The sequence below is a fragment of the Ochotona princeps genome, chromosome 18 (genome assembly GCF_030435755.1).
Source record: "Ochotona princeps isolate mOchPri1 chromosome 18, mOchPri1.hap1, whole genome shotgun sequence".
NCBI classification, from domain to species: Eukaryota; Metazoa; Chordata; class Mammalia; order Lagomorpha; family Ochotonidae; genus Ochotona; species Ochotona princeps.
In genome coordinates, this window is record NC_080849.1 from 41,248,956 (window position 1) to 41,263,301 (window position 14,346).

Here is a 14,346-nt window from a genome sequence, read left to right on the forward strand (position 1 = left end):
GGGAATTAAGCACCGCTGACAGCCTGTGATCCAGTTTAAAGACACAGCTGCTGTTTAATCCCAGGCCACTGAAAGCATCTATAACACAGTCACAGAGGCAGAGAACAGCGACTTGGGTGGTGCTGGCTTTGGAGGCCCTGCAGGAACACAGCACAGGATTAAGGAAGAGGCACAGACACTGTGAATGAAGTTACTGGCGTCTTCAGTCTCAGGATTAGCTGATGAAGACATTAGGGAATTGTCAAATAAAGAATTTTCTTAAAAATCATTATAAGGCTCCTAAAAACAATGAGAAGCAGAAATAGAAATCCAAGGAATATGTTATGCAGGAGTTAGCATTGAAACAGAATCAATCTGAAATACTAGAAATAAATACAATAGAGCAAGTTAAAAAATACAATGGAAAGTCTCATTAATTGAATGAAAGAGGCAGAAGACAACACATGCAAAAATACAGTGTTAGAAAAAGACATACATCAGCACCCAGAAACCATCCAACTATTAGAGGAAGACATAAGAATGACTATAATATATAAGCAAAGACAAGGCGTGGTGCTGTAGCCTAGTGGCTAAAATCTTCCCCTCCAACGACTGTACGTGCATAATAATACAGGAGGAAATGGTTGGAAGGGTGAAAGGGGAGGGGAAGGAATGAATGCCTATACCTGTAAAACTGTATCATGGAAAATAATAACTTAAAAAAAGTTTTATAAAGAAAAAGAATAATTAACCATAATGGCCAGAGCCCAGCTGATTGAAGCTGGGAGCTAGCCTCCATGTGCGTCCAGGAGCCCAAGGCCTTGGACTATTCTCTGCTTTCCCAAGCCATAGCAGAAAGCTGGATCAAAATTGGAGCACCCAGGATATGACCAGCAGCCATCTGGGATGCTGGTGCTTGCAAATGGAGAATTAGTATGCTATGTCAACCCCTTGAATTTTCTTTAGTGAGCCCATTTTTCTTATTTTAGGTAAAGATGTCTTCCGATTTTTGGATCTCATTTCTTTGCTTGATTCTACCAAACTTAGTTTCTCAAAAAAAAAATTGGGCCTGGCATGATGACTCAATCCTCCCCCTGCAAGCAACAGGATCCCATGTGGGCACTGGTTTGAGTCCCAGCTGTTCCACTTTCCTTCCAGCTCCCTGCTTGTGGCCTGGGAAAGCAGTAAAGGATGGCCCAAAGCCTTGGGACCCTGCACCCGCATGGAAGACCTGGAAGAATCTCCTGGCTTTGGATTGGTTCAGCTCCAGCCATTGAGCCAACTGATGGAAGATCTTTCTGTTTGTCTTTCTTTTTGTAAAGCTGTCTTTCCAATAAAAATGAGAAAATCTTACTCTTTTCTGCCTTTCAAAAAAATGAAACTAATTAAAAATGGAAACAAAACAACAACAACAAAACCAACCTCCTGGAGCAGCACGTGGCAAAGCAGTTACGACACTTCTTTGGAAGCCCACATTCCTGTCAGACTGCCTGGATTTGAGGTCATAGCTCTACTCCCAGTCCCAGCTTCCTGTTGATGCATATCCTGGGGGGAGCTCATGTGCTTGGGTCCCTGTCACATAAGAGACCCAGATTGAGTCCCATGCCCGAGGTATTGCAAGCATTTGGGGAGTGAAACTGGAGAGGTCTAGGTCTCTCTGCCTTTCAGAGAAATAATAAAAATTAGGGGAAGGTAAACCTATCCTGCTAAATAAAGCTAGAAGTTACTCTTAAAATATAATGGGTTGGCTATTTCTTTTGTTTTAATTAATTGTTTAAAGAAAAAGGTTTCCATGGGTAGGAATAAAATGTAAACATGTTATATTTGTTGGTGAAATTCATATGCATTTAATTTCAGCTACCCTCTGAAATAGCAAAATTATTATTATGGATAATGTAATATATGTCCTAGATCTATATTGTGCATTTGGACTAACTTGCCTTTTATTATGCTCTGAGAGCTAGTTTATTGTCTTCTACCTTGTTAAAATTCTGTGTTACCAAGTAATCGAACAGTAACTTGAGTTCAGTACCAATAGGATCTCTTACTACCACCATTTTATGAGTGTGTATCAAGAATACAGGTGAACCTCACTCATTCCTTCTAATGTCCAGGGAATACATGCCATCGCTCGAGGAATTCTTTGAAGAAGCCATTGAGCAGGCAGACCCTGAAAATATGGTTGAAAGTGAGTACAAGTAAGTAATATTCTCCTGACATAATTTTGTTTCTTTGAAGAATAGTGTAGGATAGAAAGCTGATGGAGAGAGGCCGTGGAGAGGAGCTCTCTCTCCTTGGAGGTGACTTCAAGTGCAGAGTTCACACCATGACACATCCTCATTTCAGGGATGATCCCACACCTCCCTCTAGCCACCCCCCCTCTTCCAATTTTCCTTCAAAGCTCAGACTCTCCCCATAACTGCTACTTCTCTTGATGTCCTCATTTCCTGCTCACCATCTGCCCACTCCAAGCAGGCTGTTTTCCATGTCACTCCCACTCAACCACTCCTACAAAGGTCACCTCGCTCTGTTCCAGACCTCGGCAGCATCTACTGTTTGCTCCTTCCATGAGTCATGTTTTCTTTGCATCCCTGAAAGCAGCCTCTGCTGCCCTTTGCGTTTTTACCTCCCTGAGCACCTCGTCTCAAGTCTCCATTGCTGGTGCCTCTCATGATTAGAGTAACTCCAGGGTTCAACCTGTTCATCCAGATTCTTAGAGGTGACACCATAGTCTCATGGTTTTAAGCAAACCATATAGTAGTGAGTTAAGAGTAATCTTTGTCAGTATGCAGATTTCAATCCCCTCTCTCACTAGGGGACTGTAGCTAATTTGATGATTTAATTCCCAAATCCCTTCCCTCTTCTGTTGAATAGTCATGGTACCCATTTCACAAGAATATTGAGAATTGATTGGGGTGATTAGCTCTGACCCATGTGGTTAGCACTCAGTATTCATGACGGGTAAGACGAGTTGCTGCTGTGAGCACCCAAGTGGTCTAACCTTTGTCAGTTTTCCATGTGTCGGCCAGTGTTCCTAAAAGTGCATGGTGCTTACTGCTTCCAGTTTTAAAGGTCTGTTCCAGACTTGCTCTGGCTCTTGCCATATGTGCTCTATTCATTTTCTCACTCCTGCCATGTCTGCTTGGTCTACTTTCTGTAGCTTTCAGACCAGTCTTGTTGCTGTCCGGTCTCTCCCCTTGGCCCTCAGGGCTTGCTGTCCCTGCCTCCACCCCACCCTCATTGTGAACAACCAACTTCTGTGTAGGGTGCTCTTAAGTACTTGTTTTGTTCCATTGCAAATTAGAAGTAGTGACAACACACAGGTCCTGTATCCGTGGCAGCGGCCGCGGTCAGCATCGGCCCTGGGCACAGCGCGTGGCGGCCAGAAGGGCAGCCAGCCTGGGCCTGTCTGTGCTCTCTGCTTGGAACGCCTGGCCCCGGCTCTGTCCTTGGGCAGGCACCATGTTGCAGTCAGCTCTCTACCCCCAGCATCTAGCGATGTGGGCACATAGTAGGCATTCGAGGGGCGTGTTGAGTGGACGATGCCCGTGACAAGCACCTGGACTTTATTCTTTCCTGACCCTTGCTCCTGCGACGCGCTTCCTACCGACTGCCACTGTCACACTTGCAGACAGCTTCTCTAGGGGCTGTGGAAGGGAAGCAGCTATGGCCAAGGATGTCCTGGGGGAGGCGGGGCTGCACTTGAAGGAGCTCAACAAGCTGTGTGAGTTGGACCCGGAGGTTATGCAGCAGACCACAGAGCTCAAGGAGGAGTGCAAGGACTTTGTGCGCAAGATTGGCCAGGTTCAGAAAATAGTTGGTGGTCTAATTGAGCTAGTGGACCAACTTGCAAAGGAAGCTGAAAATGAGAAGATGAAGGCCATTGGCTCTCGGAACTTGCTCAAATCTATAGCAAAACAACGAGAAGCCCAGCAGCAGCAAGTTCAGGCTCTCATAGCAGAGAAGCAGCAGCTGGAGAGGTATCGTGCTGAATATGAAGCTTTGTGTAAAGTAGAAGCAGAACAAAATGAATTTATCGACCAATTTATTTTTCAGAAATGAACTGAAGATTTCCCTTTTGTAGGACAAAGGTAAAAAGAAAAAAGTCCCCTAAGCCAAAAAAAAAAACCAAAACCTCCTCTGTCCCATTAGAGTGACGGGACCAGGTCCCGGGAGCCAGTGGCCCCGCAGGCATGTGTTCACAATCCCGTGTCTTCGCCCCTGCCATCCACCTGAACTGAGCAGGCCACACACCTTGACTCTAGTAAACTCAGCTTTGAAAAGCAATAAATTATTTTCATGTCGTTTAAAAAAAAAAAAAGTAGTGGTGACAGGGCAGAGTAAGGCTATAGTGTAGATTAGGACCTGGTTCTGAGTGTTCAGTTTTAAAGGTGCAAGTGGATTCATTCTCAAGGCACTAATTCTAGAATGCTCTCGAGAACTTGAATGATATGGATCTGTTATAAGAAAATGTACATGCATAGTTGACAAGGACTATGGACACAAGTGTCAGAGCAAGGCACTAAACTGATGAGGCGAAATTTCACAGCAGGTGTTAACTTAGAAGAAAAGTTTCCAGTGTTATCAGGGCATTTATTATATTATTTATATGTTATTACTATTAGAGATGATGAAATAAGCCAGATTTCTACTCAGTGGATTTAGGGTGTGGGTAGACGCATGCTCCTCTGGTTTGGCTGAGGTCTTTTTCTCACCTTCCTGTGGTCTGCATGTTGCTACTGTGCTTCAGTGGAGACCATTGGTACGTTCTCTTCTTGCCATCACTGTTGGCTGCTAGCTATCTCTTACTGTTTAAACCATTTTTATTCATTAAGGGAGGCATTATGCAAAGTAAAATTCATGTGTTGTAAACAGAAAACCAACAAAATTAAAATGTGCATAAAGTTCTTCAGTGTGCTTGCATCTGACACTGCCCTTCCGACTGGTGGTCTGACGCGTGTGTACTGAAACAGACGGGACCTCGGGCCGGGACAGAATGAAGAGGATGGGGTTTGAGGTGTTTATAGCACGTCATGTGGCAGGATTAAGCAGAAGGGAATATAGAAACAAAACGCTGAATTATACAGTGAACATCTCTTTGTAGGGCCGTGAACAATTCAAACTACGGTTGGAGAGCCCTGAGACTGTTAGCACGGAGAAGCCCTCACTTCTTCCAGCCAACCAACCAGCAGTTTAAAAGTTTGCCTGAGTATCTGGAAAACATGGTGATAAAGCTAGCCAAGGAGTTGCCAGTAAGTAATGTGGGACAGTTTTCTCATACTCTTTAGCTGGCATCATCGTTCTAAAATATGTAATCACTGTTAGCAAAGACATGAGCAAATCTAAGTGTTTATCCTGTTGGAAGTTTACTTGCATTTTTTTTTTTTGCAATGAGGAACAAAATGTTTGAAAACTTGTAAATTGATAACAAAGTAACTAGCATTTCTCTGTAACATATACTTAATGCAAGTCCATAATACTTTTCATCGTAAGCTGTTATCCTGCCCTCCCGCCCTTAATCTCAGATTTTTCTTGCTTACCATTATTGTCTTTCATCAAAACCAGGGGCTAAGGGCAAGTAGAAAATTTGGCCTATTTTCTGCCTATTCTCTTTCCTATACAATTTTCTAACTGTAATATTACACCATGGTAATTACACTGTCATGTGACTGGAGTCTAATAAAATTCTTCAGAAAAAACGGTAAGGACATTTGCTCCTCAGACTTCTGTTCTGCTGAGCCACCAAGGCCTGGCTCCCTGCAGGCCAACTGCCCTGCTTTCTGCTGCCTCCTGTCTGTGCGGATTGGGGCTGGGGAATCTGCACCTGTGAGCCTCTCTAATGGGCTTGAGAAGAAAGTTCTGGGGCTCTGGGCTTGGCATCTCAAACCCCTGCATTTAAAAAGCATCTTCTAATATCTCACTTTCAGAAAGCAATATTCCTTTACACGTTCTTTCTCATTTCTAGCCTCCTTCTGAAGAAATAAAAACGGGTGAAGATGAAGATGAGGAAGATAATGATGCTTTACTGAAGGAAAATGAAAGTAAGAGTTAAATTTTCTTATGTTACAAAATTAGAAAAGGTTTGGGTTCTTTCATCTCATCCGCTTCTCAGTATCTGCCACTTGATATCACTCTGTGACAATGAGGAATTAAAAACATTGCTTAATAACAATAAATACTATAATTACACAATAAAATTTGAAAGTGATGGCATTTTTATTGGAAAGTCAGATATACGAGAAGAGAGACATAGGAAGGTCTTCCATCTGAGGGTTCACTCCCCAAGTGACTGCAACGGCTGAAATTGAGCCAGTCCAAAGCCAGGAGCCTGGAGCTTCTTCTGAGTCTCCCATGCAGGTGCAGGGTCCCAAGGCTTTGGGCCGTCCTCGACTGCTTTCCCAGGCCACAAGCAGGGAGCTGAATGGGAAGTGGAACAGCCAGGACATGAACCAGCACCTGTATAGGATCCCAGCACATACAAGGCGAGAATTCAGCCACTAGGCCATCATACCAGGCCCGATGATATTTTTAATGGAAAGTTGATTTGTGGGTGATACCCTACTTCTGTTTGAGGGGGACAGCTTTCCATAATGCTTTCAAGAATGGTATTCAACTTATGGAAAATGTGAACATATTTTACTTTAAAACTTACTAGGGGGTCCAGCTTAGTACCCTAGCAGCTAAAGTCCTCTCCTTGTATGCACAGGGATCCTGTATGGATGCCAGTTCACATCCCAGTGGCCTTGTTTCTCATCCAGCTCCCTGCTTGTGGCCTGGGAAAGCAGTCGAGGACGGCCCAAAGACTTGGGACCCTGCACCATGTGGGAGACCCAAAAGAGGCTACTGGGTACTAGCTACTGGCTCCTGGTTGAGATCAGCTCAGCTTTGGCCATTGTGGCCACTTGGGGAGTGAGTCAATGGACACAAGTTCTTCCTCACTCTGTGTATCTGACTTTCCAATAAAAATAAATATTAAAAAAATGTACTAGGTGTCTCCACCTATAGGCTTGGCTTCCTTTATGGGCACCAGTTCGAATCCGGGCTTTCCATGCAGCTCCCTGCTACTGTGCCTGGGAAGGCAGCAGAGGATGGCTCAAGTCCTGCACCCACATGAACACCCAGAGGCTCCGGGCTCTGGACTGTCATTGCAGGCATCTGAGGAGTGAACCAGTGTGTACTAGAGCCCTCTCTCTGCTCTGTTGCAACTGCCTTTCCACTGAAAATGTAATCTTAGCACAGGTGATGAGTCAGGCCCTCCAGCTGTCCATTTCTGCTGTACGCTTGGACGGCATGTGTCACCGACCTTCACAGCTGTTTCACAATCTCTGCTTTCCAGGTCCTGATGTTCGGCGGGACAAGCCTGTCACTGGGGAACAAATAGAGATGTATGCCAGCAAGCTGGGTGAACAGTGGAAGATTCTAGCACCCTACCTGGAAATGAAAGACTCAGAAATTAGGCAGATTGAGTGTGATAGCGAGGATATGAAGATGAGAGCTAGACAGCTCCTCGTTGCCTGGCAAGATCAAGAGGGAGTGCACGCAACGCCTGAGAATCTGATTAATGCTCTCAATAAATCTGGATTAAGTGACCTTGCGGAAAGTCTAACTAATGACAATGAGACAAATAGTTAGCTTCTTTGTTTTCTTTTTTATTATTATTAAAACTGATAAGATTTTGTTACCAAGCAGCATTTGATAAGAGGTCCACTGGTTTTGGTAAACAATAAACATTTTTATTATAACAGTTGTTGTACAGTTGGCTGGTGCTCCAAGAACCACAGAACACACATTGGCTCAAACCTCAGGGCTGGTGGGGAGTGGGGTGGGAAAAATGACCTAAATGAAGTGACCTCAGGAATACAAAATATATTTTTATTAAATAAAATGTACTTATAATGACATTAAATAAGTAAGGGTATGTTGTTTTTTATATTAGTTTCCTGTGTGCTGTTAGAAAACGTGGTTATTCTAAAATCCCCATATAACACTTTCTAAAACCAAAACCACTCTATTCAACTTATTCATGCTTTACAGCAGACAGCAAATGATCTTGTCATGTTTTTATAATTAAGATTTTATCGGCACCCAATTGTGCCCAACTCCTGTTGACCATGACCTCTGTTGCACAACACAACTTCTAACAGACACCTCTGGTGTGTGCAGCCTCAAATATTTATTATCTGGCCCACTGCAGAAAATGTTTGCCAACTCCCAACTTCAAAATAAATAGGTTAAAAAAATAGATTTGGCATCTTAACTCTGCCTTGGGGATCACAAAATTCAAACGAGATGTATGTGAAAGCAGTAGGAGGTTAATGGCTAGGACAGTACCAATGGCTCTTCTGTTCTTCCTGTTCTCCCATAAACAATCCCTCTAGGATTAGACCACTGCTGTTAATATGAAGAAAGCCTGCTGCAAGCATGACCTGTAAATGCTCTTGGCTCAGGGCCAATGTCACTGTGTCAAGCAGGGAACCAGCACAGCTTTAATGTGCCAATGGCCTCAGTGTTCATGGCACACAGCATATAAGGCACATTCAGGAATCAAGACTTTTGCCTACTTTACAACACCCTACATGCAAGGCTGAATTCTAAAACACCTTATTTAAAATACCACTGGTGTAAATCCAATTGTTTAAAGACATCTTTGGGATAATGCTTTTTTTTTTTTAATCGAATGAAATCAAGTTTTTTTCTAATGATGAAAGGACTTAACAATTTTTAAAATTCAAATACATTCCATACAAGACTTATGTACTTGATTTTAAACCTATCTCACCTGGCCTTGGAGCTACAACATCTAGCAAGTGAGAAAATCTGCATTCCAATTGCTAAATTTATTTTCTTAACAAAATTACTTCCAAATGTGATAAAGACTACAGTTATAGGCATCATACAAACATAAATCATTAAAGTTTTAGTGTCTCCATCCTCTCTAGTCTCCCCCTGCCAAAAGGAATATTGACTGCCAAAAAAAAGTAAATACTGAGACAAAGAAGCTGTTCACAAAGTAATTTCTGTGAAAGGTGCATGTCTTACCCCCAATGTTCTGATTACATTACATTGCTCAGATTTGAGAGAACAGCCATCATTTTGTAAAGAGTAACAGTTACCAGTGTCATGCTCTGCAGAGCAAGGTAGGAGATGTCATGATAGTCCCCAAACTTCATTTTACACACTTAGCTCATAATTTGAGACAACTACTAGTCAGTCCTTTATCTCCACAGCAGTCAACCAAGGCTCCTGAAATAAAGATGAAAAACCAACCAACTGGAAAGCATTAAAAGTCAGAAACTTATACCGCAAACACTTGATGTTTTTCATCATTAAAATCACTGCTACTAAATCCTGAAATGGATATAAGATGATGGGAATTAACAATAAATAATTGAGCCCAGTAACACCACTATGTTCAGCATCCAAAGACATCCATTACAACTGCACGAGGAGGCAAAGATGATAAATATTTTTAAATGGATGCATTAACAGAACAGTTATGTTAACTATCTGCAGAAATTACACAATATTAAAACACACTCAACTTTAGCCAAGCTCCAACACTCAGAAGACAAAAGAGGTCAAAAGCTGTTTATACCTCTTCGATTTTTTTTTATTATTAAATATCATCATTTTCTAAAAATAAGCCACCAGAGCTTGTCAACATTTAAGGTTGATTGCTACAAAACCATTGCAAAGTTAAATGTACAAGCCATAGTATGTTGGAGAAACAATAATAAATGTATAATCAAATGTACTATTATCACAATTTAAAGTCATGAAAAGCCAGCATGAGTCAGGCTGGACAAATACTTGATTGTACCCATGTTTCCATGGGATGTGGAAAGCAGCACTGAGTTACACAAGAAGAACAATAATTTTTCCATCTTCCTGGAAAAATGTTAGATAAGGCAAAGGATGGGCACCTACTGAGTGGTGGTCTGAACCATGCAACAACAAATAGTAGATAACAGGTGTGCGATACACATCTGATTGCTGAACCTTGGGCTTGGGAAAAAGCAGGGAGAAAAATGACCACAATGTAATTGTTGAAAAGCATTTTAACTCAGAATTTTTTTTGAATTAATGCAAGAAATTAATTTCTTAAAAATGTCTTCCATCCACTTTTATACATGGCAGCACAATCCAAAAGGAATTTTCAGTAATTTTTTAATTTGAAATTTGGAAGTCTGCTTCTGCTCTCTTGTTCCACATGAGGGGAAACAGATAAAACCACCCAAATGTCTTTCTCTAAAGCTCTGGATTATAGAAATGATCAAATAATATTTCACACCTAAGCATAAATAGCTAATGAAGATTACTGTTCATTCTCCTCTTCCATTATTTCAACTCTGCGAGGCCCGTAGAGTAAAACATAAGCGATATGCCAGTCTCCACCACCAGAAAGCCGCAAGATGTCTTCTGGTGTGACGATGCTGACCTTGTCATCATCAAACTTGATCCATTCATCTAAGTAACCAGAGAGGAGGAAAGTAAGTTAATGTTACAGCAAAATCTTCTCAGAGTTCCATTTCAAGACAAGCACTGGAGCCCCAGAGTACGGACAACCACCTACAATCATGGATCAGAGAATAAGCAGTCCAGACCACTAGAAGGGTTCCAGGAGTCACAAGTACTTCAATACTCTTTGTAAAACACACAAGTTCAGAACCCAGACAATAAACCAAAACTGCAAATACCATTTCTACCTAATTGTTTTTTAAAGTGACTTTTTAAATTTTTATTTTTCCTTAGGTGCAGGGTTTTCTCCTTCAACCCTTCCCTTCCCCTCTCCCCCTCACTGTTTTCCCCATAACAACTGTACAGTCCTTCAAATACAGTCACAAGTCCGTCATTCTGCTAAGTGTACCATGACCCTGAAGCTACAGACAATGGTACAAAGTCTAGCATCCAAAAGTAACATTTTTAAAACATTGGTTAGGTTGACACAAATGTGCTCATTTGACATTTTCAAAAGAATTTTTAAAATTTCTTAGTTTTAATTTCTAACATTCTATTTAAACAAAAGTTCATCAGCTCTTCAATAATTCAAGATATAAAGCATGAGACTGGGCCCAGCACGATAGTATAGTGTAGTGAACACCCCGGGATCCCATATGGGCGCCGGTTCTAATCCCGGCAGCTCCACTTCCCATCCAGCTCCCTGCTTGTGGCCTGGGAAAGCAGTCAAGGACAGCCCAATGCATTGGGACCCTGCACCCGCGTGGGAGACCCGGAATAAACACCTGGCTTCTGGCTTCAGATTGGCTCAGCTCCAGCCATTGCGACTACTTGGGGAGTGAACCATCAGAAGGAAGATCTTCCTCTCTGTCTCTCCTCTCTCTATGTCTGCCTTTCCAATAAAAATAAATAAATCTTAAACAACAAAAAAAAAGACTACACATGCATATAAATGCACAGAGCTATATAATTTATGAGAACTGTGTGAGTATTTAATGGGTAGGAAAAAAAAAAAGACTATTTACCATGTTTCCTTTTCACCCATGATACATAATGACCTGAAGAACTTGATCTTCCCTGGTGTGTCAGCACTGCTTGTAAATCATAGTATCCACAATTATTTGAGCCAATATCTAAGGAAAGATGTAAATCTATTAATAATGAATAATATTCACAGATACATCCTTTCTCTAAGTTAACAATCAATAACAAGTTTAGATTAGAAAAGTACTATTTCATTAGAATGTAGTTATTTATCACTTCTGACCAGAGCTAATGCTTTGTGTTAAAACTTTCTTGGTGCATCCACAGCGCCTGACTCTGGCTGGGCCTACACTGGAGTAGACCTGCTCAGCCAACAGACCTTAGATCTGCTCAGCCCTAGTGCAACAAAGGTGACAGCGTCTCCTGACTGTCAGGCCCACTTAACAGAACATTCCTCCCCACATCGGGTGACACCAAATGACTACCCCCAACCCTGGGCACGGCACTGACTAATTATATGGGGGCAGCGGGAGAGGAGATGGTAGAGAGGAAAATGAGGGGACAAGGGGGGAACCCCCATACCTACAAAACTGGAAAATAATAACAAAAAAATTGCGTGTGGGGACAGACATTTGACACAGTGGTTAAGGCATTGCTTACAACACCCACATCCCAAAAGCAGAGTGCCTAATTTGAGTTCAACATGTGCTTAGTATTCCAGCTTACTGCTAATGTGCAGCCTGGAAGGCAGCCTACGATGGCTGAATTAGATCCGAGTCACCAATATGGAAGACCAAGATGGAGTTCTGACTCCTGACCTTGGCCTGGCCCAGCTATGCTAGCTGCTGGCAACTGAGAATTCAACTGTAGATGAAAGACACCTTTTTTTTTTTTTCTCTTGAAATGAAAATTTTAAAATTTAAAGTATATGACTCAGAAAAAATAATCTTTCTGTAAGTCACATTAAGGTCATTTATTCAAAAAATCTGACTAAAAAAACAAACATGAGATCCAGATATGCAACAATTTCACCTCAATAAACACATACACATAGAATAATCCAAAGGGAAGGAAACTTCCACTCACCATCAGCAAATGAAAAGGGCTCATACCTAACTTCTTTCTGAGGACTCTTCTTGTCATTCTAAGAGGAAAAACATTTTAAATTTTAAAATACGTTACTGGAAGTAAAACTTGTATTCTTAATGAGTTTTCAAGTTTACAACTATTTAGGTCTACAATGCAAAAGCAATGAGATAAAATGCTTACCTCACAGATTGCCAGCATGCTTTTCACTGTAGCACTGTCTAACTTTCCAGCTAGTTTTATGTAAACATGCAAAATAAAGGCTTCACATTGTAGCAATTTAAGATGATCTTGTAACATGGTCTGGGAGGGGACAATAAAACTCCTTTGGGCCACCAAAAAAAAAAAAATCTTGTGACATACACTATAGTTAAAACAGGGTTCTAGGATATAAAACAAAAAAACCCAGTTTCATAAGTTTACCAAAATATATCCACTCCACTCCACATCTGAGCTACTGCGAACAGTGCTGTGATAAATACGGGCGAACAAGTACTTCTTGTAAACTTAACTCCTTCGGATACACCCGTGGTGGCAGAATGGCTGACACATGGCACTTCTGTTAGTTTGTTGTGGAAGGCCCATCAAGCTTTCCGTAATGGTCATACTAACTTGCACTCCCATCAACAGTGTGTTAGAGCGCTCCATTCTACGCGGCTTCATCAGCACTGTAATCTTTTCTGTTTGGATTTCACTGAACATTCCCTTGATGAGTGATGGTAAGCAATTTTTCATTGGTGTTGGCCATTTTATATCTTTTAATAAATGTCTCTTCAGATCATCTCTTTTTAATCAAATTATCTGTCACTTTGGTGCTAAGTTGCTGTTTTTCTTTTAATAGCCTTTTACAAGTATATTCTAGATACTAGTTCCTGCCAAAGCAATAATTCCCACATATTATCTCTATTCTGCAGGTTGTCTTCACTCCACTGTTTCCTTTGCTGTACACAAGCTTTTTAGTTCATTATTATCCCATCTGTCCACATTTGCATTAGCTGCTTTTGCTTGGGGACCTTCTCTAAAGTCACTGCCTGTGTCAATGTCTCAAAGTGCCTCCCTAATGTTTCCTTCTGTGGTTTCATCATTTTAGGTCTATAAAAATATAGCGACAGTCACCAAAAAAATAATAATCAGAAATGAAACAGGACAGATCCCATTATGTCCAAATAACAAAGAATACAGTGATGTCTCAGCTAGTGATATTTTAGTAAATGATGGCCCACGTATAAAACATTACAATGGAGACAAAAATTTCCTATGGACCATTGATATCACAGATGCTATCAAGTAATGGCACAATGCATTAATGCTAGTGGTGATGCTGGGGTTGCCAGTGGTACACAAGTATAACACAAATATGTATACTATATGATACATTACAACAACTGCTACTGGTTTATATATTCATTACACTTTTTATCAATATTTTTGAGTGTTCTACCTCTATTGATGAAAAATTTATGTTAAAACAGTACATCCTGGGCCTGGCACAATAGCCTAGTGGCTAAATCCTTGCCTTGCATATGCTGTGATCCCGTATGGGCACCAGCTCATATCCTGGCAGCTCCACTTGCCATTCAGCTCCCTGCTTGTGGCCTGGGAAAGCAGCTGAGGATGCCCAAAGCCTTGGGACCCTGCACCCACGTGGGAGATTAAGAAGAAGCTCCTGGTTCCTGGCTTCCGATCAGCTTAGCTCCAACAGTTAAGGCCACTTGGGGAGTGAATCAACAGACGGATCTTCCTCTCTGTCTCTCCTCTCTGTATATCTGACTTTCCAATAAAAAATAAGTCTTACAAAAAAAAAAAAGACAACCAACTTTATAATCTCTAAAAATAGGC

The 14,346-nt window shown here is 41.5% G+C and overlaps 3 protein-coding genes across 5 annotated transcripts in view; 2 read left to right on the forward strand and 1 right to left on the reverse strand.

Moving 5' to 3' along the window:
* The window catches only part of THOC1 (THO complex subunit 1), a 49,711-nt gene extending 41,990 nt beyond the window's left edge, over window positions 1–7,721 (forward strand). Inside the window, exons 18-21 of the mRNA XM_004579608.3 lie at window positions 2,094–2,177; window positions 5,084–5,231; window positions 5,945–6,020; window positions 7,316–7,721. Coding sequence (XP_004579665.1) covers window positions 2,094–2,177; window positions 5,084–5,231; window positions 5,945–6,020; window positions 7,316–7,611 — 604 coding nt within the window. The 3' untranslated portion in view covers window positions 7,612–7,721. The remainder of the gene's footprint in view (window positions 1–2,093; window positions 2,178–5,083; window positions 5,232–5,944; window positions 6,021–7,315) is intronic.
* On the forward strand, window positions 3,405–4,267 carry LOC101530342 (intraflagellar transport protein 20 homolog). Its single transcript, XM_058677145.1, has one exon. It carries the CDS (start codon window positions 3,646–3,648, stop codon window positions 4,039–4,041), a length of 396 nt encoding a protein of 131 aa, XP_058533128.1. The 5' UTR covers window positions 3,405–3,645; the 3' UTR covers window positions 4,042–4,267.
* Window positions 7,722–8,865: 1,144 nt separating the features above from the next.
* The window catches only part of USP14 (ubiquitin specific peptidase 14), a 42,222-nt gene continuing 36,741 nt past the window's right edge, over window positions 8,866–14,346 (reverse strand). The window contains exons 14-17 of one of the 3 annotated variants that reach the window (XM_058677148.1): window positions 12,508–12,565; window positions 11,463–11,570; window positions 10,271–10,446; window positions 8,866–9,104 (exon numbers count right to left, since the gene is read on the reverse strand). In XM_058677148.1, coding sequence (XP_058533131.1) covers window positions 10,295–10,446; window positions 11,463–11,570; window positions 12,508–12,565 — 318 coding nt within the window. In that variant the 3' untranslated portion in view covers window positions 8,866–9,104; window positions 10,271–10,294. Of the gene's footprint in view, window positions 9,223–9,323; window positions 10,447–11,462; window positions 11,571–12,507; window positions 12,566–14,346 lie in introns of those variants that run through there. The other 2 variants (XM_058677147.1, XM_058677146.1) reach the window with 2 other exon arrangements.

Coding starts and splice junctions, on each gene's coding strand:
- LOC101530342 (XM_058677145.1), top strand. CDS start 3,646: ATGGCCAAGGATGTCCTGGGGGAGGCGGGGCTGCACTTGAAGGAGCTC.